The sequence below is a fragment of the Salmo salar genome, chromosome 11 (genome assembly GCF_965601325.2).
Source record: "Salmo salar chromosome 11, fSalSal1, whole genome shotgun sequence".
NCBI lineage: Eukaryota > Metazoa > Chordata > Actinopteri > Salmoniformes > Salmonidae > Salmo > Salmo salar.
The window spans coordinates 114388044-114414557 of NC_138301.1; the positions used below are offsets into that span (position 1 = coordinate 114388044).

Sequence of the window (26514 nt, forward strand, 5' to 3'; positions counted from 1 at the left end):
GGACCTGTATTATTATCATAGTCACAAAGTAGGAGTACTGATCTAGGATCAGATTTGACTAGATCATCATAATGAGTAAGATTACATGGACAGGGGCAAACTGATCCTAGATCAGCACTCTGAAGCTGCATTTCCACCTAAGACTTACCCACGGTGTTTAACAACAACAAAAAGGCTCAGACTTTTGTGTTTCCACTCCACAGACCAGCTCCCGTATCTTTCTGGGCCATGGCCTCAGTGGACCTGCTGTGACTTGGGGCCAAGGCCAGTCCACTGATACTTTGTCAGCTGCATTTACATAACACTGGCTAACTGTGAACATAAATGAACACCTTCCACGATTGACACCTCCTCACAAAGCAATTGTCTTGAGGATGCAGAGGTTGTATTGTTACACAACTGATGGCAACAAATCAACACTAGAGCCAACATTGACATAAACACTGGGGACACACTGGTGAGGGGTAAGTATCAGATGGAAATTCACCATGAGAAGCTTTATGAATACCGTCCCTGCTGTCTTATTCAGATAGCCATGTAAATAAAAAAACAAGATAAAGTTTATTCAAAATTACAATCATTCAACATCCATTATAATCAGACATTTTTGTGAACAATGAGCATTGTCCTTTAACAATGACTAAAAGCTTCCTTTAAATGAAGACAGAAGACAGTTCAAACGATCCTATTTCATTATATCAATAATCAATAAGGACTCCTGCTGTTTACAGATGCACAGACTGCTCTCTTCAAAATAAGCAACATCTTTTCAAATATCGCATGGCACAGATTTTGGACCTGGGATAGTTCAAATTGTGGTCTAGTAACCCGGCTGACCAGAGGCCAAAATCCATGTTATGTTTTTCGCTTAATCCTTTCTATCTTCTGACTGGCACATTGGATACCTATGGGTTCTCCCTCTTGTGAATATTCTTCATGTGTGATTTAAGGGAATGACTTTGATTGGAGCATTTGTCACAACCGTTGCAGCGATACGTTTTCTCTCCATTGTGAACTTGCTTGTGCTGTGTCCGATCACCTAATGTTGTAAAGCATTTTTCACATATAGAACAATTATATCACTTCTCCCCTGTGTGCGTCTTCATATGTTGTGTCAGGACTGTGCTCCGAGTGAAGCTTCTGCTGCAAACGTTGCACTGGTATGGTTTCACTCCGTTGTGAATTCACTGGTGGCGTTTTAGAATACTTAATGATATCCAGCGTTGTCCACATACAGAACACTTAAATGGTTTATTGGATTTCTCCCCTATGTGAGTCATCATATGACGTGACAGGTATGCGCTCTGACTGAAGTGTTTGCTGCAAACGTTACACTGATGTGAATTCTCTCCAGTGTGAGTCTTCATGTGTTCTCTAAGGACTCGCTTCCAAGTGAAGCTTTTGCCGCAAACAGTGCACAGATAAGGTTTCTCTCCAGTGTGAATTCCCTGGTGGTCTTTGAGATAACTCAGTGATGGACAGCCTTTTCCACATACAGGATACTCTGTGTGAGTCTTCCACTCTCAGGAAGCTCATTGTTTGGAAGCTGCAAAGATACAACGCTTTCTCTGATTGACAGATGGGCGCTGTTTCGCTCGCTCAGATGCTTTAACTGAGATTGATTAATCTTTTTCTTGTATACCGAGTATATCATGTACAATAGCAATTAATATGCTTTGTTTACCGTATTGAACAAACTTTTTATATTTTTTGTACTTATATTTGTGGTGTGGTTTTCATATAAGCCCTTTTGGGCTTCCAACCTCACCTGCACACCATTTTTACCAGTTTAAAAAAAAAAATCTGTACTGGTTTGTCTTTCACCTCTTTTCTTTGATGTGAATAAATAAAACCTAAAAATCTAAACCTTTCTGTTGGAGTGCGTCTCGGTCAAATAAATTATCAATATTTCAATATTTTATTTGGATGGGCAAGGAGGTACGGTAGGGCAGGCCCCCTTAGGCCCACCCATAACGCCGGCCCTGGCTATAACTCTTCTGAAGTCAAATCTCTACCACCAAGTACTTCTCTGCAGCTGCCAAAACAACATCTATTTTCTGTGATTTATGTTCCATCTCTGTGGTACAGTTGATAACTACTGCTATGAACGCTAAGAAGCCAACCTCTACTGAAACATATATCACTCATTGGCCTATCCCTCTGTACTGGCACAGATCTACTATTCACAGGGATCCTCTCAGAATCCCTCAGCCTTGATCCACCTTCCTCTACTTTCTTCACTGTCTCAGCATAAGACACATTCTGCACTACTCTGACCCTGGCCACCTCAACCTGCCTCTCTGACCCTGGCCACCTCAACCTGCCTCTCTGACCCTGGCCACCTCAACCTGCCTCTCTGACCCTGGCCACCTCAACCTGCCTCTCTGACCCTGGCCACCTCAACCTGCCTCTCTGACCCTGGCCACCTCAACCTGCCTCTCTGACCCTGGCCACCTCAACCTGCCTCTCTGACCCTGGCCACCTCACCCTTCCTCTCTGACCCTGGCCACCTCAACCTGCCTCTCTGACCCTGGCCACCTCAACCTGCCTCTCTCACACTGGACACCTCCGATCCCCAACAACATGGGCACCCCTACAGTTGACAACTTTTTCCACCGAAACTCCACATTCCTCTGTCCCATGTCCTCCTGCACACTTCCCACATCTTGGAATCTCCCTCCTACACACTGCTGTGATATGTCCATAAACGTGCCACCTATAACACTGCAGAGGATTTGGTACAAAATCTCTAACAGCATAACTCATATATCTTAACATTACTTTGTCAGGTAAAGACTAAATCAAATCTCAAAAGAACAGACTGTGTCACTTCTGTTTCACCACGCTCTCCCCCGGGTCTGCGTTGCACCAAATGGCGAGTGTCGCAAACACCAGGAATCTTCAACTTCAATACCACCACTTCCACACTTAACACTATCCCAGAAATCACTCCCTTCAATGGTGTCCTGTACCTTAGCGTAGAGCAAGATACATGTCTTTCTCCAAGTTGCATCGCACAGAGCACCTGCACCCTCTGATCTGAAGAAACACAAACAAAACATCACAAGTCCCCTTCAGGTTACCTTCACTGACTCAACCGCACCCACCATGTTTTCCATCCAAACTGAAACCACCCCATGCATCAGCCAAAAGGCCTGGATCCACCCACGTCAAAGATCTCACTCCCACTGGACCAAACTTATCTCTATCATACCCATCGATACAAGGCTCGGGATCCTCACCACACCTTCCCCCCTCTTCCATTTCACCTCCAGAACTCCAACTGACATCCAGCTCACTCTGTTTGAACTTGACACCAATCCTTCTCAACATACCGTTCAACAGATTCCACCCTATCCTCTGCCTCCCTCAGTCTTTTCACCCTCCTTTGTCGTTCCCTCCAATCCTCCTCCATTAACCAATTACCCGACTTCTGACTTTTCCAAGCCAAAATCTCTTTCTTGCCTCCTCGAGGGACATGCTACGACCTGTATTCGACCTACCCAAATGCAAACTGTCTGGGCTTCCTCTCCCGAACCGCCATCATGAGTCGCATGCCCCTTGTCAATTTACTTCGGTTGTCACCAGATCATATCCACAAAGACATAAACCCAGCCTATTTCTACATTTTAAACCTAACACTAACCACACTGCTAACCTTATGCTTAAACCTAACCTTAAATTAAGACCAAAAAGAAAACATATTATAATCATGCATTTTTACGATTTAGCCAATTTGGACTGTGGCAATAGAATGCAGTGGAAGCCATTTTCTTTCCATATCCACATCGACGAAACAGTGACATGTTGAGGACCCAAAGAAATCCAACCAGAGGCAGGGGTAATACATTACTAGCCAATGTACTCGTTAGATAATGTCATTCTAAGGCGACGAGTTGCCAGACACAACATACCACTAATGGTGTCAAACTCATTCCACTGAGGGCTGAGTGTCTGCGGCTTCTTAGTTTTTCCTTTCAATTAAGACCTAGACAACCAGGTGAGGAGAGTTCCTTACTAAGACCTAGACAACCAGGTGAGGAGAGTTCCTTACTAAGACCCAGACAACCAGGTGAGGAGAGTTCCTTACTAAGACCTAGACAACCAGGTGAGGAGAGTTCCTTACTGAGACCTAGACAACCAGGTGAGGAGAGTTCCTTACTGAGACCTAGACAACCAGGTGAGGAGAGTTCCTTACTGAGACCTAGACAACCAGGTGAGGGGAGTTCCTTACTAAGACCTAGACAACCAGGTGAGGAGAGTTCCTTACTAAGACCTAGACAACCAGGTGAGGAGAGTTCCTTACAGAGACCTAGACAACCAGGTGAGGAGAGTTCCTTACTAAGACCTAGACAACCAGGTGAGGAGAGTTCCTTACTGAGACCTAGACAACCAGGTGAGGAGAGTTCCTTACTAAGACCTAGACAACCAGGTGAGGAGAGTTCCTTACTAAGACCTAGACAACCAGGTGAGGAGAGTTCCTCACTGAGACCTAGACAACCAGGTGAGGGGAGTTCCTTACTGAGACCTAGACAACCAGGTGAGGAGAGATTCTTACTAAGACCTAGACAACCAGGTGAGGAGAGTTCCTTACTGAGACCTAGACAACCAGGTGAGGAGAGTTCCTTACTGAGACCTAGACAACCAGGTGAGGAGAGTTCCTTACTAAGACCTAGACAATCAGGTGAGGAGAGTTCCTTACTGAGACCTAGACAACCAGGTGAGGAGAGTTCCTTACTGAGACCTAGACAACCAGGTGAGGAGAGTTCCTTACTAAGACCTAGACAACCAGGTGAGGAGAGTTCCTTACTGAGACCTAGACAATCAGGTGAGGAGAGTTCCTTACTGAGACCTAGACAACCAGGTGAGGAGAGTTCCTTACTAAGACCTAGACAACCAGGTGAGGGGAGTTCCTTACTGAGACCTAGACAACCAGGTGAGGAGAGTTCCTTACTAAGACCTAGACAATCAGGTGAGGAGAGTTCCTTACTGAGACCTAGACAACCAGGTGAGGAGAGTTCCTTACTAAGACCTAGACAACCAGGTGAGGAGAGTTCCTTACTGAGACCCAGACAACCAGGTGAGGGGAGTTCCTTACTGAGACCTAGACAACCAGGTGAGGAGAGTTCCTTACTGAGACCCAGACAACCAGGTGAGGAGAGTTCCTTACTGAGACCTAGACAACCAGGTGAGGAGAGTTCCTTACTAAGACCTAGACAACCAGGTGAGGAGAGTTCCTTACTGAGACCTAGACAACCAGGTGAGGAGAGTTCCTTACTAAGACCTAGACAACCAGGTGAGGAGAGTGCCTTACTGAGACCTAGACAACCAGGTGAGGAGAGTTCCTTACTGAGACCTAGACAACCAGGTGAGGAGAGTTCCTTACTGAGACCTAGACAACCAGGTGAGGAGAGTTCCTTACTGAGACCTAGACAACCAGGTGAGGAGAGTTCCTTACTGAGACCTAGACAACCAGGTGAGGAGAGTTCCTTACTAATCAGTGACCTTAATTCATCAATCAAGTACAAGGGAGGAGTGAAAACCCACAGACACTCTGCCCTCCGTGGAATGAGTTTGACACGTGATGTAAACCCATCATCGTACACCACACACACAAACACATAAATAAACAAACAGACAACTGATTTGAATCAAAACAAATAATTTATTCAAACAACTCATGGAAAAGAATGAAAAAGCCTTGTGATAGGATAGTACATGCAGGCCTGGGGTCAGCTCCAGCATATAGACAGAACAGTGAGAGTAGACGGAGAGGGCGTCCCGGGAATACCTCCTTCCTCCTGAAGTGCGCTGTCGATCACCAATCCCTCCCACAAAAAGGGAACAAGTGCACACTTTGGGAGAAAGGAGAGATCATTGGGACCCACTTAAAGATTCCTAAACAAGTGGGATCAACAAGTTAACTAGCTATGGTTTTGGCAAATAAACAACACACAAAGGTAAAGATCAAATGATTTAGAGTATCAACTCATTTATACCAAATCTATCTATATGTAGTTGTTCATAGACTTGGGCTTACAAGACTGATGTTTAATGCTTTGTGAAATTACTCAACTGTGTGTGTGTTACTGTCATAGATAATAAACCAACTAACTTGTGCCGTCTGGTGGACAGATTAGAACCGGTAACACGTTAACCGGTAACGTCAGCATGCACAGTAAACCATTATAGCATGCTGATCAAACATTACGTGAGGATGACATCAGACCCTCACTGATGTCCTCTTTGTTTGTATTGCGTGGGACGTTTTATGGTTGTGAAAAGACTCCAGTCTGTCTGACACAGTGCATAATATTGTGTTCTCTGACACACACGCACGTTTACACACGTATCATACCAGCTTGTTAACGTGTGCACACTGAAGGTGCTACAAAAGCTAATTCCGTTGTTAATTGTATGATCAGTGTAGGGCACCCTATTGGCACCCTGTTCCTTATAGGCCTAGTGCACAACTTTTGACCAGGGCCCACAGCGTACCATTTTGGACGCAGCCCAGGTCTTAGCCACTCATAAAGAAACAGATCAGCACAAAGTTCTGCACTTAGAATGAACATAGATATAGAATTTAAAAAAATAAAAACAAAGGAAAACAAACACACAAAATTTACAATGACCTAAAACTAACGTTCAATCTAATTATAATATTTAAACTCTTAAAAACAACAAACTAAAAGGGTAGGTGAGTGAGAACGACTGCTGACAGAAAAGCTCCTCTGTAGAGCCTAAACATCACACACTCCCAATGGATACACCAGCCAACTCAGAAACAACACACTCCCACCACCGCACAATGCTAAAAAAGACCAAGTATTTTTCCTTTGTCTTTTTGTCTTTAAAGCTGTTCCTTAACAGAAGCCTTGGGAATGACTCTCAGTCAACACAAGCTGCTGGGCAACTGGGATGAAAATCACTTCATGGTTTTACAGGAACTGAAACGGACCACTTCCGGGTCATCAGAGGCTGAGAGTGTGGTTTGGGGTCACAGGGACTTGGAGGAGGGTGGGTAGATGAAGGTACCCCCCCGTCCACTATACTACAACCTGGCTGGTACCCCGATACTACAACCTGGCTGGTACCCCAACCTGGCTGGTACCCCAACCTGGCTGGTACCCCGATACTACAACCTGGCTGGTACCCCGATACTACAACCTGGCTGGTACCCCGATACTGCAACCTGGCTGGTACCCCGATACTACAACCTGCCTCCCCTGCCACTCCCCCGAGTGGCGCAGCGGTCTAAGGCACTGCATCTCAGTGCTAGAGGCGTCACTACAGACCCTGGTTCGATTCCAGGCTGTATCACAACCGGCCCAGCGACGTTAGGGTTTGGCCCGGGGTAGGGCCTCATTGTAAAAAAGAATTTGTTCTTAACTGACTTGCCTCGTTAAATAAAGGTTACATAAATAAAATACAAAGCCTCTCTCTCTGTGCTGCTCTGGGGGTTCCAGCAGCTGTCAGTCAAACAGATCCTCACACAGACACACACTATAACACTGCTCAGTCAGGTTTGGGCCTTCGTCCTCCAGCCCTAACCTCCCTCTCCATTCCATGTCTCTCTTCCTCTCTGTCGTTTTCACTGAGGTAAGTACTGCCGCTGGCCTTGTGAACGTTCTGCAGAAGTTACGCACGACGCATGGCTGGACCAAAGAAACCAGAAATGAACACAAATACATCTCCTCCTCCTGTCTTCTACCTCTCTTCATGGGCCAGCCTTCCTGCATCTCTTAAAACTCTCCCTGCTCCTCTCCTCCCTTCCGCTCCCTGAGCTCAGCGGTAAACACACACACCTCATCACAATGAGAGGGTAAAAAGCTCTCAGCCTATTCAACTCATTCCACACAAAATAAAATGCTTTTTAGTTTCCATATTTCATTTTTCCACAAAAAAAGCTTTCTTCTCCTTCTCTCCATCAGTCTTCACTTCTGCATTAGCTTACAGGCTCCTCCTCCACTCCGATGGTATGGGAGGTGGCCAGCGGTTCTCAGCAGTTGATTGGTTGTTTGAGTGCTATGGGCGTGGTCTAAGATGTAACCCGGTTCAGCCCACTTTGGCCCAGGTGAGGAAGGCGGGGATGTCTCTGACCGGCACATTCCTGGTCAGGGCTTTGACCCGCAGGTTACGGTCATCTGTCAGAAGAACCACCTCCCGACGCAACCGCACCGGACCGTCTGGTAGAGAGAGGTTGGAAGGGAGGAAGAGGGCAAATCGGTAGGGGAGAGAGAGTGGAGGGGAGCAGAGGTTGGGAGAGAGAAGGGAGCAGAGGATGGGAGGGGGGGAGAAGGGAGCAGAGGATGGGAGGGGGGGAGAAGTGGTGGGGGGGATTTGGGGAAGGAGAGGATAGAGGGAAAGAGGGGGGTTAATATAAAAGTATAGACAAATCAGGCATAATGTGTGTGGGTGGTTGTCTACCTCTCTGTGCAGGCATGAAGTCCTTAGCCTTGTCTTTGCAGTAGTGGAGACAGCAGGACAAGATGACATCATCATTGTTCCCCTGGAGAGAGAGAAAGGAAGAGAGGAGGTAGGGAGGGAGGAGAGACTGGTAAATCTAAAGATGATTTTCAACGACAGCCCAAAATTGGATGAAAATGCATTGATATGCAGTCAGACTGCTCCAAATGGTATGATGGTAAAACATCGCACTGTAAACAGAGGATCTGGGTGTTTAAACACACACATTAACACACCTGTTGTCCGGAGGTGTCTTCACTGCGGAAGGCAATAGACTCCAGTTGACTTCCTCTGCTGGTCAGCGCTCTGAGACAGGGCTCTCTGGCCTCGAACCCTCGCTCCAGAAACGCCACGGCAACCTTGGCCTTCTCCTGGACCGCCCGTGCATGAGTCGCGCCAGGGTTTCCACGGGAACCACCGCCGCCACGACCACCGCCGGAGCCTCCGCAGCTCTCCTGACCCTTTGCCAGACCATCCAACTCTGTTATCACTGGAGAAGGGAGAGAGCGAGAGGGGGAGAGAGATAGAGAGACAGTGCGGAGAGACGGGGGAGAGATAGGGGGAGAGATTAAGGGGGAGAGATTAAGGGGGAGAGAGAGAGAGTGAGAGACGGGGAGGGAGAGAGAGCGAGCGAGTGACGGGGAGAGAGAGAGAGGTGGAAGGGGGTTAGAAAAGGAGGGGGAGAGGTATCTTGAGGCCGGTGAGGTGGTTGATGAAGCCTGTGTGTGTGTGTGTGTGTGTGTGTGTGTGTGTGTGTGTGTGTTAGTTACCTATGAGGGGCACCACCAGTATGTAAGTCCCAGACTGCAGTAGTGTCTTGAGGCTGGTCAGGTGGTCGATGAAAGCGTTGGTGTCTGGAACCAGGAAAAGAGGACGGACCTCTAACTCCAGCTGACCACATGTCTGTAACACGGCCTGCACAGAGGGACACACCCGCATGTTAACACACGTTACATGGTATAAACACATGTATACACACACGTTAACACACAGGTTAATACGCTCAAGAATTCAGGACATACAGCGGGGTCCGAAATGATTGACACCCTAAAAAAAGATGATCAATAATTACAGTAGGAAGTCAATGCTGAGCTACACAGAACCAGTTAAAAGTTGACACAACTACTCACTCCGGGGTTTTTATTTATCCATTTTTATACTATTTTCAACATTGTAAAAATAAAGAAAAACCGTTGAATGTGTAGGCTTTTGACTGGTACTGTATAGTACGCACCAAAAAAATGGGGAAATGATATTATACCAATACAATTGCTCAGAGAAAGAGATGTTGTTTATTAAGTCATATTATTTTCCTCAAAAAAAGGTAGGGGTCAAAATTGACACACCTAAAGATTCTTGTAAATAAATGAGTCAAAAAGTTTAGTATTTGGTCCCATATTCATAGCATGCAATGAGTATGTTTACATGCACAGGAATAAAGTAATATAAACACTTTACTCTGCTTATCTTAAATCGGGTCAGTTTTCAGCTGTGGTAATATAATTGCACAAGGGTTTCCTAATGATCAATTAGCCTTTTAAAATGATAAACTTGGATTAGCTAACACAACGTGCCATTGGAACACAGGAGTGATGGTTGATGATAATGGGCCTCTGTACACCTATGTAGATATTCCATAAAGAAATCTGCCGTTTCCAGCTACAATAGTCATGTACAACATTAACATTGTTTACACTGTGTTTCTGATCAATTTGATGTTATTTTAATGGACAAAACATTTGCTTTTCTTTTAAAAACAAGGAAACTTCTAAGTGACCCCAAACTTCTGAACGGTAGTGTACAGTCGTGGCCAAAAGTTTTGAGAATGACATACATATTCATTTTCACAAACTCTGCTGCCTCAGTGTCTTTAGATATTTTTGTCAGATGTTACTATGGAATACTGAAGTATAATTACAAGCATTTCATAAGTGTCAAAGGCTTTTATTGACAATTACATGAAGTTGATGCAGAGTCAATATTTGCAGTGTTGACCATTCTTTTTCAAGACCTCTGCAATCTGCCCTGGCATGCTGTCAATTAACTTCTGGGCCACATCCTGACTGATGGCAGCCCATTCTTGCATAATCAATGCTTGGAGTCTGTCAGAATTTGTGGGTTTTTGTTTGTCCACCGCCTCTTGAGGATTGACCACAAGTTCTCAATGGGATTAAGGTCTGGGGAGTTTCCTGGCCATGGACCCAAAATATCGATGTTTTGTTCCCCGAGCCACTTAGTTATCAATTTTGCCTTATGGCAAGGTGTTCCATCATGCTGGAAAAGGCATTGTTCGTCACCAAACTGTTCCTGGATGGTTGGGAGAAGTTGCTCTCGGAGGATGTGTTGGTACCATTCTTTATTCATGGCTGTGTTCTCAGGTAAAATTGTGAGTGAGCCTCTCCCTTGGCTGAGAAGCAACCCCACACATGAATGGTCTCAGGATGCTTTACTGTTGGCATGACACAGGACTGATGGTAGCGCTCACCTTGTCTTCTCCGGACAAACTTTTTTCCGGATGCCCCAAACAATCGGAAAGGGGATTCATCAGAGAAAATGACTTTACCCCAGTCCTCAGCAGTCCAATCCCTGTACCTTTTGCAGAATACCAGTCTGTCCCTGATGTTTTTCCTGGAGAGAAGTGGCTTCTTTGCTGCCCTTCTTGACACCAGGCCATCCTCCAAAAGTCTTTGCCTCACTGTGCGTGCAGATGCACTCACACCTGCCTGCTGCCATTCCTGAGCAAGCTCTGTACTGGTGGTGCCCCGATCCCGCAGCTGAATGAACTTTAGGAGACGGTCCTGGCACTTGCTGGACTTTCTTGGGCACCCTGAAACAATTGAACCGCTCTCCTTGAAGTTCTTGATGATCCGATAAATGGTTGATTTAGGTGCAATCTTACTGGCAGCAATATCCTTGCCTGTGAAGCCCTTTTTGTGCAAAGCAATGATGACGGCACGTGTTTCCTTGCAGGTAATCATGGTTGACAGAGGAAGAACAATGATTCCAAGCACCACCCTCCTTTTGAAGCTTCCAGTCTGTTATTCGAACTCAATCAGCATGACAGAGTGATCTCCAGCCTTGTCCTCGTCAACACTCACACCTGTGTTAACGAGAGAATCACTGACATGATGTCAGCTGGTCCTTTTGTGACAGGGCTAAAATGCAGTGGAAATGTTTTGGGGGGATTCAGTTAATTTGCATGGCGAAGAGGGACTTTGCAATTAATTGCAATTCATCTGATCACTCTTCATAACATTCTGGAGTATATGCAAATTGCCGTCATACAAACTGAGGCAGCAGACTTTGTGAAAATTAATATTTGTGTCATTTTCAAAACTTTTGGCCACGACTGTATATAGTGTGTGTCTGTGTGAGTGTGTATATAGTGTGTGTGTACGTATATAGTGTGTGTGTGTGAGTGTGTATATAGTGTGTGTGTGTGTGTGTGTGTCTCTGTGAGTGTGTATTTGTGTGAGTGTGTATATAGTGTGTGTGTACGTATATAGTGTGTGTGTGTCTGTATATAGTGTGCGTGTGTGTGTCTGTAAGTCTGTGTGAGTGTGCATATAGTGTGTGTGTGTGTGACCTGTATCTTGTCCCTGCGTCGTTGCTGCTGCGCCAGTCTGTTAGTGAGGGCGCTGTGTCTGGCCCGAAGCTCTCTGATGTCATCTTCGCTGCCCCCGCCCTCATCCCCCTCGGAAACAGACGACTCCGCCTCCACGATGACGTCATCGCTCTAAGATACAGCACCACAGGAGAGAGGGGAACAGAGGGACATGTTAGCAGCCACACATCTAAAAACACCTACACACCTGATTCAGCTAACCATGGGATTCAAGACGGTAATTAGTTGAGACAGGTGTCTAACTCAGTGCTAGACTTAAAACAAATATTCAAGGAATGAGAGACCGAAAAACTTGGAGAAGAACCTGCGATAACATTTGATTGGTAAGAGAGAGAAACAAACAAACACCTCTCTCTCGGTCAGTGAGTCGTGTCGACTGTGGGCGTCGCCGGGGCTGCTGGGTTGGGGAGAGGTTGCCATGGAGACATACTTCCCTCCCTTGAAGGCCAGGAGAGGTTGTTCCTGTCCACACAGAGCCTCCAGGAAATACTTCAACACTGTTACCCTTTTACAGTCTGCTGCTATTACCTAGAGGGAGAGACAGAGAGAGAAATAGGGAGAGAGTGAGACGGGGAGAGCGAGAGAGAGAGAAAGGGAAAGAGTGAGGGGGACAGAGAGAGAGAGAGAGGGAGAGAAAGAGAGAGAGGGAGAGAGTGAGAGCGAGCAAGAGAAAGAGAGCGAGAGCATGTATGCAATGTATATATGGTGTATAAACTCACGGTATCCCTGGTGAGGTCTATGTAGCAAGGTTCCTGTGGGGCGGCGAGCAGCGGGACGAAGCCGGCCAGCAGCCTGTCCTCCTCCAATAGCAACAGGCGGAGCTCCTCATCCCCCTCGTCTCCGTCCCCGTCTGCCTTGTACAGCGGCGCTTCCCCGTGGTCGACACGCGCCAACGCATTACACAGGTCGGCCAAGCTACGCCACACACCAGAGCTACAACCACTGGTAGAGAGACGAGGGACAATCAGTGTGGTACAGTAACACCTCCCCACAGGAACAGAGAGGAGACAGTAACACCTCCCCACAGGAACAGAGAGGAGACAGTAACACCTCCCCACAGGAACAGAGAGGAGACAGTAACACCTCCCCACAGGAACAGAGAGGAGACAGTAACACCTCCCCACAGGAAGAGAGAGGAGACAGTAACACCTCCCCACAGGAACAGAGAGGAGACAGTAACACCTCCCTACAGGAAGAGAGAAGAGACAGTAACACCTCCCCACAGGAACAGAGAGGAGAGAGTAACACCTCCCCACAGGAACAGAGAGAGGAGACAGTAACACCTCCCCACAGGAACAGAGAGGAGACAGTAACACCTCCCTACAGGAAGAGAGAGGAGACAGTAACACCTCCCCACAGGAACAGAGAGGAGACAGTAACACCTCCCTACAGGAAGAGAGAGGAGACAGTAACACCTCCCCACAGGAACAGAGAGGAGACAGTAACACCTCCCTACAGGAAGAGAGAAGAGACAGTAACACCTCCCCACAGGAACAGAGAGGAGACAGTAACACCTCCCTACAGGAAGAGAGAAGAGACAGTAACACCTCCCCACAGGAACAGAGAGAGGAGACAGTAACACCTCCCCACAGGAACAGAGAGGAGACAGTAACACCTCCCTACAGGAAGAGAGAAGAGACAGTAACACCTCCCCACAGGAACAGAGAGGAGACAGTAACACCTCCCTACAGGAAGAGAGAAGAGACAGTAACACCTCCCCACAGGAACAGAGAGGAGACAGTAACACCTCCCTACAGGAAGAGAGAGGAGACAGTAACACCTCCCCACAGGAACAGAGAGGAGACAGTAACACCTCCCCACAGGAACAGAGAGGAGACAGTAACACCTCCCTACAGGAAGAGAGAGGAGACAGTAACACCTCCCCACAGGAAGAGAGAGGAGACAGTAACACCTCCCCACAGGAACAGAGAGGAGACAGTAACACCTCCCCACAGGAACAGAGAGGAGACAGTAACACCTCCCCACAGGAACAGAGAGGAGACAGTAACACCTCCCCACAGGAACAGAGAGAGGAGACAGTAACACCTCCCCACAGGAACAGAGAGGAGACAGTAACACCTCCCCACAGGAACAGAGAGAGGAGACAGTAACACCTCCCCACAGGAAGAGAGAAGAGACAGTAACACCTCCCCACAGGAACAGAGAGGAGACAGTAACACCTCCCCACAGGAAGAGAGAAGAGACAGTAACACCTCCCCACAGGAACAGAGAGGAGACAGTAACACCTCCCCACAGGGAGATCGTCCTGTGTTTGGATTGTATACTCACTCTATACTACAAGGCGGAGGATTCCATTGGTCGGGGTGTCCAAGCATCCAATCAGACCAGACTTTAACGCTGGGCAGCAGCTCCCTCAGGTCCAATGGGAAGGCAGAAACTTTCACCATCCCCTCCTCCCACTCATCCCCCTCTTCTCTCTCCTCCTCAGGGATGGGCTCTGAGAGAGGGAGTGAGGGAGAGGAAGAAAGGGATAGGGAGAGAGAGAAAGAGAATCATTGTCTGCCTTCCTAGGGGGTAGAGTTCATAGGTCAGGCAAACCTCTCCATTAAGGTTACTACAAGCTGTGTGGGTAGAGTTGGATTTTTGGTAACATGATATCCTCATCAGTCCCACTCCCACTCACGATAGCAAAATAAAAAAACATTTGGCATTACATTTTTAGAAAGCAAGGAAGAGTCCCCTTCCCTTGCGAGTAGTAGCTAGCTGGCAGCCTGGCTAGGTGGCTTTAGCCTGGCTAAAACATAGCAAGCTAGCCAGCCTTTTTAGCTTCCCACTTCTCCAATGCGACATAATCAGATTCATAATTTAAAAAAATATGCCCTGGAAAATATTCTTATACTTGTCGGTGTAACCTGTTAGGTTGTAATTATCAGAGTAAGAACTCGAGGGACACTATGAAAGCTTAAACCAAGTGAATTCATCCCAGAGGGTCGAACAGCTGAACCGACCAAAACATGGTACCACCAGTGGTGGTATACAGTCTCCTCCCTGCTAAACATTGCCTCTTTATTGCAGGAAACTAAGTGTTAGGGGAAATAAACTGTTCCTTCTCCCTTAACATGACCTGACCTCGACCCCCTTCATCACTAATCCATGGCTCTCTCCTTATCAATGCCTGCCACATGTGATCGTTTTCCCTACACTCAGTTCATTCCAAGCTTAATTGCACCCACCATATACCTTCCTCCTACAGATAACCATTCACTTCTGGTGTAGACCCTCTAAAACATAGTACTCAATATTTCAATAGGATACCTGATAATTAACCCTAAGTTTTAGGAGTCAGAACCAAGAATCCATCCAACCTAAAACATGATCCCAGTTTGATATGCTGCTTGTGTATTCATTCCCATAGCATCTAAATAAAACACCATGTTTTGGTCATGGAGAAAAAGCACATGGCTAGTTAGCTGGCTACAGCAGGTTCTACCATTTCACAGTAGCCTGTTAGTGGGTTAGAGGGTTTGAGAGTTATGGGGTTAGAGGGTTAGTGGGTTAGAGGGTTAGAGTGTTAGTGGGTTAGAGTGTTTGTGGGTTAGAGTGGTAGTGGGTTAGAGGGTTAGAGTGTTTGTGGGTTAGAGGGTTAGTGGGTTAGTGGGTTAGTGTGTTAAAGGGTTAGTGGGTTAAAGGGTTAGTGTGTTAGTGGGTTAGAGTGTTAGTGGGTTAGAGTGTTTGTGGGTTAGAGTGGTAGTGGGTTAGAGGGTTTGTGTGTTAGAGGGTTTGTGTGTTAGAGGGTTTGTGTGTTAGAGGGTTAGAGGGTTTGAGAGTTATGGGGTTAGACGGTTAGTGGGTTAGAGTGTTAGTGGGTTAGAGTGTTAGTGGGTTAGTGTGTTAGAGGGTTAGTGGGTTTGAGAGTTATGGGGTTAGACGGTTAGTGGGTTAGAGTGTTAGTGGGTTAGAGTGTTAGTGGGTTAGTGTGTTAGAGGGTTAGAGGGTTTGAGAGTTATGGGGTTAGACGGTTAGTGGGTTAGAGTGTTAGTGGGTTAGAGTGTTAGTGGGTTAGTGTGTTAGAGGGTTAGTGGGTTTGAGAGTTATGGGGTTAGAGTGTTAGTGGGTTAGAGGGTTAGTGGGTTAGAGTGGTAATTGGTTAGTGGGTTAGAGTGTTAGTGGGTTAGAGTGTTAGTGGGTTAGAGGGTTAGTGGGTTAGAGGGTTAGTGGGTTATCGTGTTAAAGGGTTAGAGTGGTAGTGGGTTAGTGGGTTAGAGTGTTAGTGGGTTAGAGTGTTAGTGGGTTATCGTGTTAAAGGGTTAGAGTGGTAGTGGGTTAGTGGGTTAGAGTGTTAGTGGGTTAGAGGTTAGAGGGTTAGTGTGTTAGAGGGTTAGTGTGTTAGAGTGTTAGAGGGTTAGAGGGTTAGAGGGTTAGTGTGTTAGAGGGTTAGTGGGTTAGAGGGTTAGTGGGTTAGAGGGTTAGTGGGTTTGAGAGTTATGGGGTTAGACGGTTAGTGGGTTAGAGTGTTAGTGGGTTAGAGTGTTAGTGGGTTAGTGTGTTAGAGGGTTAGTGGGTTTGAGAGTTATGGGGTTAGACGGTTAGTGGGTTAGAGTGTTAGTGGGTTAGTGTGTTAGAGGGTTAGTGGGTTTGAGAGTTATGGGGTTAGAGTGTTAGTGGGTTAGAGGGTTAGTGGGTTAGAGTGGTAATTGGTTAGTGGGTTAGAGTGTTAGTGGGTTAGAGTGTTAGTGGGTTAGAGGGTTAGTGGGTTAGAGGGTTAGTGGGTTATCGTGTTAAAGGGTTAGAGTGGTAGTGGGTTAGTGGGTTAGAGTGTTAGTGGGTTAGAGTGTTAGTGGGTTATCGTGTTAAAGGGTTAGAGTGGTAGTGGGTTAGTGGGTTAGAGTGTTAGTGGGTTAGAGGTTAGAGGGTTAGTGTGTTAGAGGGTTAGTGTGTTAGAGTGTTAGAGGGTTAGAGTGTTAGAGGGTTAGAGGGTTAGTGGGTTAGAGGGTTAGTGGGTTAGAGTGTTAGTGGGTTAGAGTGTTAGTGGGCTAGCGTGTTAGTGGGTTAGAGTGTTAGTGTGTTAGAGGGTTAGCGTGCTAGTGGGTTAGAGGGTTAGCGTGCTAGTGGGTTAGAGGGTTAGCGTGCTAGTGGGTTAGAGTGTTAGAGTGTTAGTGGGTTAGTGGGTTAGAGGGTTAGTGGGTTAGAGGGTTAGTGGGTTAGAGTGTTAGTGGGTTAGTGGGTTAGAGGGTTAGTGGGTTAGTGGGTTAGAGGGTTAGTGGGTTAGAGTGTTAGTGGGTTAGAGGGTTAGTGGGTTAGAGGGTTAGTGGGTTAGAGGGTTAGTGGGTTAGAGGGTTAGTGTGTTAGTGGGTTAGTGGGTTAGCGTGTTAGCGTGTTAGAGTGCGTCAGAGAACACAACTCTTCCCTCATATGAACTGTGTCAATCAAACAATCTTTACACAACCATACAATGTATACAAATATCCCATCTGTGAATGACATACCTGCAGGTGTGTCTCTCAGTAGTTCTGTGCAGCGCTGGACCAGCAGAGAGAACATGGCCAGACCCAGAGATGTAGTCTGCTCCTGTAAAACAGACCTCACCTCACCATCTCCTCCTAGAGGAAGGGAGACGAGAGGGAGGGAGGAGGAGAGGGAGGGAGGGAGGGAGGGAGGGAGAGGGAACGGGGAGGAGAGGGAGGGAGGGAGGGAGAGAGAAAGGGAAGGAAGGAGGTAGAGGGAGAGAGGAAGGGGGAGGGAGAGAGAGAGAGGAAGGGGGAGGGAGAGAGAGAGAGGAAGGGAGAGGGAAGGGAAAGGGGAGGAGAGGGATCATAGGCTTCAGTGTTTTTGCGCAAGGTCACTTTTCTCTTGGTGTGTGTGTGTGTGTGTGTGTGTGTGTGTGTTACCTCTGCTCTGAGCGTTGTGTATAGTGAACATGTTGATGGTGATGATCTGTAACATGTGTGTGTGTGTTACCTCTGCTCTGAGCGTTGTGTATAGTGAACATGTTGATGGTGATGATCTGTAACATGTGTGTGTGTGTTACCTCTGCTCTGAGCGTTGTGTATAGTGAACATGTTGATGGTGATGATCTGTAACATGTGTGTGTGTGTTACCTCTGCTCTGAGCGTTGTGTATAGTGAACATGTTGATGGTGATGATCTGTAACATGTGTGTGTGTGTTACCTCTGCTCTGAGCGTTGTGTATAGTGAACATGTTGATGGTGATGATCTGTAACATGTGTGTGTGTGTTACCTCTGCTCTGAGCGTTGTGTATAGTGAACATGTTGATGGTGATGATCTGTAACATGTGTGTGTGTGTTACCTCTGCTCTGAGCGTTGTGTATAGTGAACATGTTGATGGTGATGATCTGTAACATGTGTGTGTGTGTTACCTCTGCTCTGAGCGTTGTGTATAGTGAACATGTTGATGGTGATGATCTGTAACGTGTGTGTGTGTGTTACCTCTGCTCTGAGCGTTGTGTATAGTGAACATGTTGATGGTGATGATCTGTAACATGTGTGTGTGTGTTACCTCTGCTCTGAGCGTTGTGTATAGTGAACATGTTGATGGTGATGATCTGTAACAGGCGTGTTCTTCCCAGGGGAGAGGGGCTGTGTTGGAGCAGTGCTCTGAACTCCTGGAGAACACGACTGACCACCTCCGGGAACGACTCCATGCTGCCACACAGTGGACATGTTGCTCATTTAGCACACACTCTTACCCAGAGATACTTACAGTCAGTGCTTTCAACTAAGATAGGTAAGACCAGAAAAATCCTTCAAAAACAACAGCATTATCAGTGAAATACGTGTGTTAGAGCATACACACAACCACACGGGCTTTAAAAAAATGAAGTCTACATATTTAATTCACGACCACACACACACCAAAATAACTCACCCCACTTTAGTGAAGAGTTTTCCATGAGCGTGGAGGAAGCTGAGAATGAACCTCTTATTGAGCTGCAGACAGACAGGAGCAACAGAGCACTGATGAGTCAGATAGTAGGTCTAACATTGATTAGTCATGTCTGTCCTGTCGTCTTCTTTCATTGTTCTATGCTATTTAACAGCTAGGTGAAGGGGACTGGTTATAACAGCTAGGTGAAGGGGACTGGTTATAACAGCTAGGTGAAGGGGACTGGTTATAACACTGGTTATAACAGCTAGGTGAAGGGGACTGGTTATAACACTGGTTATAACAGCTAGGTGAAGGGGACTGGTTATAACACTGGTTATAACAGCTAGGTGAACAGGACTGGTTATAACACTGGTTATAACAGCTAGGTGAAGGGGACTGGTTATTACACTGGTTATAACAGCTAGGTGAAGGGGCCTGGTTATTACACTGGTTATGACAGCTAGGTGAAGGGGCCTGGTTATTACACTGGTTATAACAGCTAGGTGAAGGGGCCTGGTTATAACACTGGTTATAACAGCTAGGTGAAGGGGCCTGGTTATTACACTGGTTATAACAGCTAGGTGAAGGGGACTGGTTATAACAGCTAGGTGAAGGGGACTGGTTATAACACTGGTTATAACAGCTAGGTGAAGGGGACTGGTTATAACACTGGTTATAACAGCTAGGTGAAGGAGCCTGGTTATTACACTGGTTATAACAGCTAGGTGAAGGGGACTGGTTATAACACTGGTTATAACAGCTAGGTGAAGGGGACTGGTTATAACAGCTAGGTGAAGGGGACTGGTTATTACACTGGTTATAACAGCTAGGTGAAGGGGACTGGTTATTACACTGGTTATAACAGCTAGGTGAAGGGGACTGGTTATAACACTGGTTATAACAGCTAGGTGAAGGGGACTGGTTATAACACTGGTTATAACAGCTAGGTGAACAGGACTGGTTATAACACTGATTATAACAGCTAGGTAGGTGATAGAGACTGAGCAGAAAGGTGGGCACCAGAACCTGACTATAGGCCAACTTACATCAGAAAAACAACAAAGGTAATTGAAGAGATGAAAAGAAAAAGAGAGGAAGATTAAACTATGGTAAACAGTCTTCCAGACACAAAGACAGACATTTGTCATTAACTACTGATTTAGTCATGGGGAAGTCTGTTAACTAACAGGTTTCACACATGGATATGTGTGTGTGTGTGTTAGCAATGGGCATTTTAAATTATTTCACTATTAGAATAATATATATTTTTTACAGATATCCCGGATAGTCGAACTACATGTAAAAATAACAACAACAAAACCATTTGGAACAGTGTTTGAAGTTGGGAAATGGCTTTGCTACGCAGCCTGCGAAACATAGGACAGAGGTGCTGCTCTGCTTGCTTGCTACGCAGCCTGCGAAACATAGGACAGAGGTGCTGCTCTGCTTGCTTGCTACGCAGCCTGCGAAACATAGGACAGAGGTGCTGCTCTGCTTGCTTGCTACGCAGCCTGCGAAACATAGGACAGAGGTGCTGCTCTGCTTGCTTGCTACGCAGCCTGCGAAACATAGGACAGAGGTGCTGCTCTGCTTGCTTGCTACGCAGCCTGCGAAACATAGGACAGAGGTGCTGCTCTGCTTGCTTGCTACGCAGCCTGCGAAACATAGGACAGAGGTGCTGCTCTGCTTGCTTGCTACGCAGCCTGCGAAACATAGGACAGAGGTGCTGCTCTGCTTGCTTGCTACGCAGCCTGCGAAACATAGGACAGAGGTGCTGCTCTGCTTGCTTGCTACGCAGCCTGCGAAACATAGGACAGAGGTGCTGCTCTGCTTGCTTGCTACGCAGCCTGCGAAACATAGGACAGAGGTGCTGCTCTGCTTGCTTGCTACGCAGCCTGCGAAACATAGGACAGAGGTGCTGCTCTGCTTGCTTGCTACGCAGCCTGCGAAACATAGGACAGAGGTGCTGCTCTGCTTGCTTGCTACGCAGCCTGCGAAACATAGGACAGAAGTGCTGCTCTGCTTGCTTGCTACGCAGCCTGCGAAACATAGGACAGAGGTGCTGCTCTGCTTGCTTGCTACGCAGCCTGCGAAACATAGGACAGAGGTGCTGCTCTGCTTGCTTGCAGCAGTGCGGGGGTCAGTGTGTTTGAGACGGGAAGGAGAGAGAGTAGTCATACAGACTTGTGCTAGTTAGACAAACTTGTAGATGCCAGGGTTTTTTTCTGGACAAAAAAAAGGGCTTAGGTGGTGTGGCAGGGGGAATGGCAACGGTCAGCCTGTCGGCACGGCTGAATTGTTAAGAAAATTGTACAGACATCTGGCCCGTATGGTACATTATGCATCATATAAAACACTTTTGGACTATATCAACAATGGACTAATGAAACAAATACCAAAAGATCGTTTTTGGATGGAGTTTTCCTTTAGGTTTACACAAAGCATTTTTCCACCCCAAAAATTTTGAAAAATAAAAAAAATACATATACTGTATGGACTTAGGCTGCCCGCCCAAGGGTTTCTATGGCAGAAGAATCGCTGGATGCCATAGGTTATCTATCATCCCATCTTGTAGTGCCTGTCTTGACTGCATCAAATCGATGTTAGTCAGCTAGCTAGCTACTAGGCTAATTGAGTCTATTTTGCTGTGCTTCCCATCCTTGTCGACAACAATTCCATTCAGATTAAACAGCCAACCTGATGGTTGCTCGTCGCAACCTACTCCTTCTCATTTAGCTAACTTAATTCCGTCATTTTAATTCAATTTTGCAATGATTAGAGATCTCCCACATTGCTTTATACACATGCAGCCTCGGACTGTAGTGCCACTGATTGGCTGACAATTACAAGAAACGCGTAGAACCTTTGTAAGACTACATTATGTATTTTTATTGGGGGCACGTCTTAAAAACTACATTAAAATGTGTATTGTTTAATTGAATTAAGAATTTAAAATGTCATGGTAAATCCGTGTATAGCAATATCACAGCCTTTTCATTGTTAAAATATGCCGGGTTTTGTTTCTTAAAAAAAATTGATACTCTCGCAACTATTCTAATACTAATGTATTTGAATATTCAAATAACAGTGCTCATCCCTAGTGTCTGCGTGTGTGTCTGTGTGGGTGTCTGTGTGGGTGTCTGGGTGTTTACATGTTTCTGCCTGCACGTGTGTGTCTGTGTGGGTGTCTGTGTGTCTGCGTGTGTCGGCGTCTGGGTGTTTACATGTTTCTGCCTGCACGTGTGTGTCTGGACATGTTTACCTAGAAGTCCCCACAAGAAAAGTAAACTAACAAAAACTTGGTTAGGGTTAGGTTTTTGGGTTAAGGTTAGTGTTAGGTTTAGGGGTTAGGGAAAATTGTATTTTGAATGGGACTAAATTGTGTGTCGCCGACAAGGTTAGTTGTACAAGACTGTGTATGTGAGCGGGTGTTTGTGTGTTTGCCTGCGTATGTGTGTGTGTGTGGATGTGTTTTTACGAGGGCGTATCTCCATGGAGACGGCGAGAGCGCCGCGGCCCACGACGCACTCTGTCTGTCCACTACGGAGGGTGAGTCACAGAGCCACCACTTCCTGGGAGAGAAAACATCTCTAGTGTGTGTATATGTATGTTTATGTCTGTCTGTGTGTGTATATGTGTGTGTGTGTGTGTGAGAGAGAATATGGGTGTGTTTCTCTGACTGTGCCCTGTGGACAAGGGAACCTGAGAACCAGAGGTGTTTAACAGAGAAAGTGACAGCATATACAGTGCATTCAGAAAGTATTCAGACCCCTTCACTTTTCCCACATTTTGTTACATTACAGCCTTATTCTAACATTGATGAAAGTATTTTTTCCCCTCATCAATCGACACACAATAACCCATAATGACAAAGCAAAAACAGGTTTTAGATTTTTTTGCAAGGAGAGGAAGAGGAGAATATGAGCTGGAAAGAAAGAAAGAAAGACCGACAGAGAGAGAGATATATAATGGTGAATAGTTCCTGTTGTGTGTCTGGAAACAAGGTCACATGTGACTCCATTTCTGTGTGTGTCTCTGTTGCTGTGTGTGTCTATGTGTGTGTGTGTGTGTGTGGCTACCATGAAGTATACTTCTTCTGACGCATGATTGAACATGTGCACACCCACAGATGGACACAAAGAGACACAGAGGAGTTTTAACAATGTCCAATATAGAAGAACTGTAACAGAACCGGAAGAGAAGCAGAAGAGAAGCCATAAAGAGTAAGTGTGCGTGGGTGCATACATATGTGTGTATTGTACTCACGTCACTAGCGCTGAGGTTGCCGAGCTCTCCGTCCTGTTCAGAGTCTCTGCTGGACTCGCTGCCCCCGCGGTGCGATGAGAGAGCCCCTGCCTGGACGACAGGGCGAAGCCAGATCTCTACTCTGGCCCCCTGCTCCCCCCGTCCTCTTCCTCCACCCCGGACGCCCGGGCCCCTGGAACCCCCTTCTGACTCCTGCCTCCGCCCCATCTGGTCCGCCTGGGGGGGGGGGGGGGGGGGGGGGGGGGTCAAGGGGTCAGAGGTCATATATACAGAATACACAAGCAGGGGACAGAACCAGGAGATGAAAGGCTTGGATGTGTTTGGTCTATGAATACATTAGCTGGTCTATGAAAGCAGTGTCGGTTGAGCTATAGGTGTATATGTGGCCAGTGTGTGTGTGTGTTCGACCTTGCGTTTGGTCTCTTCAAACAGACTCATGAGGCTCTCCTTGGCAGTGAGGATGGGATTGGAGGCCGCCAGGCTACGCATGTAATAATACACCGCATCCAACTTCCTCTTCTAGAGAGAGAGAGAGAGAGAGAGAGAGAGAGAGAGCGAGAGACAGAGAGAGCGAGAGACAGAGAGAGCGAGAGACAGAGAGAGCGAGAGACAGAGAGAGCGAGAGACAGAGAGAGCGAGAGACAGAGAGAGAGAGACAGAGAGAGAGAGAGACAGAGAGAGAGAGAGAGAAGAGAGAGAGAGACAGAGAGAGAGAGAGAGAGAGAGAGACAGAGAGAGCGAGAGACAGAGAGAGCGAGAGACAGAGAGAGCGAGAGAGAGAGAGAGAGAGAGAGACAGAGAAGAGATGTGAGTGATCTTTCTTGTGTCTGTCGGGTTTCTCTCTCAAAATATTACTAACTATATACATTATTCACCATTTTCATGGAAATCATTTTTTTGGTCAGCAATACATACTTTACACAGCATTACATCAACACAACACAGCAGATATTTGTCTCGTCTCATCTTGTCCCCCACTGTAGAAAATAACACATCTTCTCACCGTGTAAACAGCCAGCAGGGCCAGCTGGTTGTAGGGTCGTCCGTTCTTAGGAGCAATCTGCTGGGCCTTCAGGTACCAACTAGACAGGAGGAAGAAAAGGAGGGAAGAGGAAGAAAGAAGAGGGAGAAGGAAAAGAGAAGATGACTTTACACAAAAAGAGAGACCACTCCTGTGTCGGGGTTGTAAAGCTGGCTTCGAGGCAAGCAACACTGAAGCATGCATGAGAGCACCAGCTGTTCAGGACGACTGTGTGATCACGCTCTCCGTAGCCGATGTGAGCAAGACCTTTAAACTGGTCAACATTCACAAGGCCGCGGGGCCAGACGGATTACCAAGGTGTGTACTCAGAGCATGCGCAGACCAACTGGCAAGTGTCTTCAATGACATTTTCAACCTCTCCCTGACCAAGTCTGTAATACCTACACGTTTCATGCAGACCCCTATAGTCACTGTGCTCAAGAGAGCGAAGGTAACCTGCCTAAATGACTACCGCCCCGAAGCACTCACGTCGGTATCCATGAAGTGTTCGCATACCGCCCAACAGATCCACAGATGACGCAATCTCAATCCACACTGCGCTTTTCCACCTGGACAAAAGGAACACCTATGTGAGAATGATGTTCATTAACTACAGCTCAGCGTTCAACACCATAGTGCCCACATAGCTCATCACGAAGCTAAGGATCCTGGGAGTAAACACCTCCCTCTGCAACTGGATCCTGGACTTCCTGATGGGCGCCCCCAAGTGGTAAGGGTAGGCAACAACACTTCTGCCACACTGATCCTCAACACCGTGGCCCAACAAGGGTGCGTGCTTAGTCCCCTCCTGTACTCCCTCTTCACCCATGACTGCGTGGCCAAGAACGACTCAAACTCCATCATTAAGTTTGCTGACGATACAACAGTGGTAGGCCTGATCACCGACAACGATGAGACAGCCTATAGGGAGGAGTTCAGAGACCTCAATGTGAGCAAGACAAAGGAGATGATCGTGGACTACAGGAAAAGGAGGGCTGAACAGGCCCCCATTAACGTCGACGGGGCTGTAGTGGAGCGGGTCGAGAGTTTCAAGTTCCTTAGTGTCCACATCCCCAACGAACCATCATGGTCCAAACACACCAAGACAGTCGTGAAGAGGGCACGACAACACCTTTCCCCCCTCAGGATACTGAAAAGATTTGGCATGGCTCCCCAGATCCTCAAAAAGTTCTACAGCTGCACCATCGAGAGCATCCTCACTGCTTGCATCCCCGCCTGGTATGGCAACTGCTCGGCCTCCGACCATAAGGCACTACAGAGGGTAGTGAGTACGGCCCCGTACATCACTGGGGCCAAGCTTCCTGACATCCAGGAAAATTGTCAACGACTCCAGTCACCCAAGTCATAGAGTGTTCTCTCTGCTACCGCACTGCAAGCGGTACCGGAGTGCCAAGTCTAGGTTCAAAAGACAATTAATAAAACGGCCACCGGGACTATTTACATTGACCTCCCCCCTTTGTTTTTACACTGCTGCTACTCACTGTTTATTATCTATGCATAGTCACTTTAGCCATACCTAGATGTACAAATTACCTTGACTAACCTGTACCCCCGCACATTGACTCGGTATCGGTACCCCCTGTATATAGCCTCATTATTGTTAAGTAATTTTGTGTTACTTTTAATTACATTTTTTACTTTATTTTGTAAATATTTTCTTAACTATTTCTTGAACTGCATTGTTGTTTAAGGGCTTGTAAGTAAGCATTTCACGGTTGTATTCGGCGCATGTGATTTGATAGCTACCGGTAATTTACTAAAGTTACTGGAATCTTCTGGCAATCTATTGTAACTTTGGTAATTTATACTTTAATAACTGCATTTTTTAAATTCATATATAAAAAAAAGATATATATGAAAATATATATATCTGTGTCCATATTGTCCAACAGTTTTTAGTAGATAGACCATATGGTCCAAGAGAAAATAGCCTAATGAATGAAAAAAGCGTCTAATCAGCAATAGCATTATTTTCAATTACCTCTGCAACTTGTCCAATGATTGACTATTTTCACAACTGCCACCAGTTTAACGGCAAAACATTGACAACAAATACATATTGACAGAGTAAATTAAATATATTGCAAAAAAATAAATAGGGGATATTTTTTATTTCACCTTTATTTAACCAGGTAGGCCAGTTGAGAACAAGTTCTCATTTACAAGATAAAGCAAAGCATTGCGACAAAAACAACAACACAGAGTTACACATGGGATAAACAAACGTAGTCAATAACACAATAGAAAAATCTATATACAGTGTG

The 26514-nt window shown here is 46.4% G+C and overlaps 1 protein-coding gene across 2 annotated transcripts in view; it reads right to left on the reverse strand.

Moving 5' to 3' along the window:
• Positions 1-5645: 5645 nt before the first annotated feature.
• Positions 5646-26514, reverse strand: part of LOC106563799 (telomerase-binding protein EST1A) — a 38776-nt gene continuing 17907 nt past the window's right edge. Inside the window, exons 6-19 of one of the 2 annotated variants that reach the window (XM_014129659.3) lie at positions 24212-24290; positions 23617-23727; positions 23209-23424; positions 18943-19004; positions 18574-18719; positions 17542-17655; positions 14384-14552; positions 12814-13036; positions 12443-12622; positions 12056-12205; positions 9240-9384; positions 8706-8959; positions 8431-8512; positions 5646-8189 (exon numbers count right to left, since the gene is read on the reverse strand). In XM_014129659.3, the coding sequence (XP_013985134.3) occupies positions 8059-8189; positions 8431-8512; positions 8706-8959; positions 9240-9384; positions 12056-12205; positions 12443-12622; positions 12814-13036; positions 14384-14552; positions 17542-17655; positions 18574-18719; positions 18943-19004; positions 23209-23424; positions 23617-23727; positions 24212-24290 (2062 nt within the window). In that variant the 3' untranslated portion in view covers positions 5646-8058. Of the gene's footprint in view, positions 8190-8430; positions 8513-8705; positions 8960-9239; positions 9385-12055; positions 12206-12442; positions 12623-12813; positions 13037-14383; positions 14553-17541; positions 17656-17943; positions 18538-18573; positions 18720-18942; positions 19005-23208; positions 23425-23616; positions 23728-24211; positions 24291-26514 lie in introns of those variants that run through there. The other variant, XM_014129660.3, reaches the window with a different exon arrangement.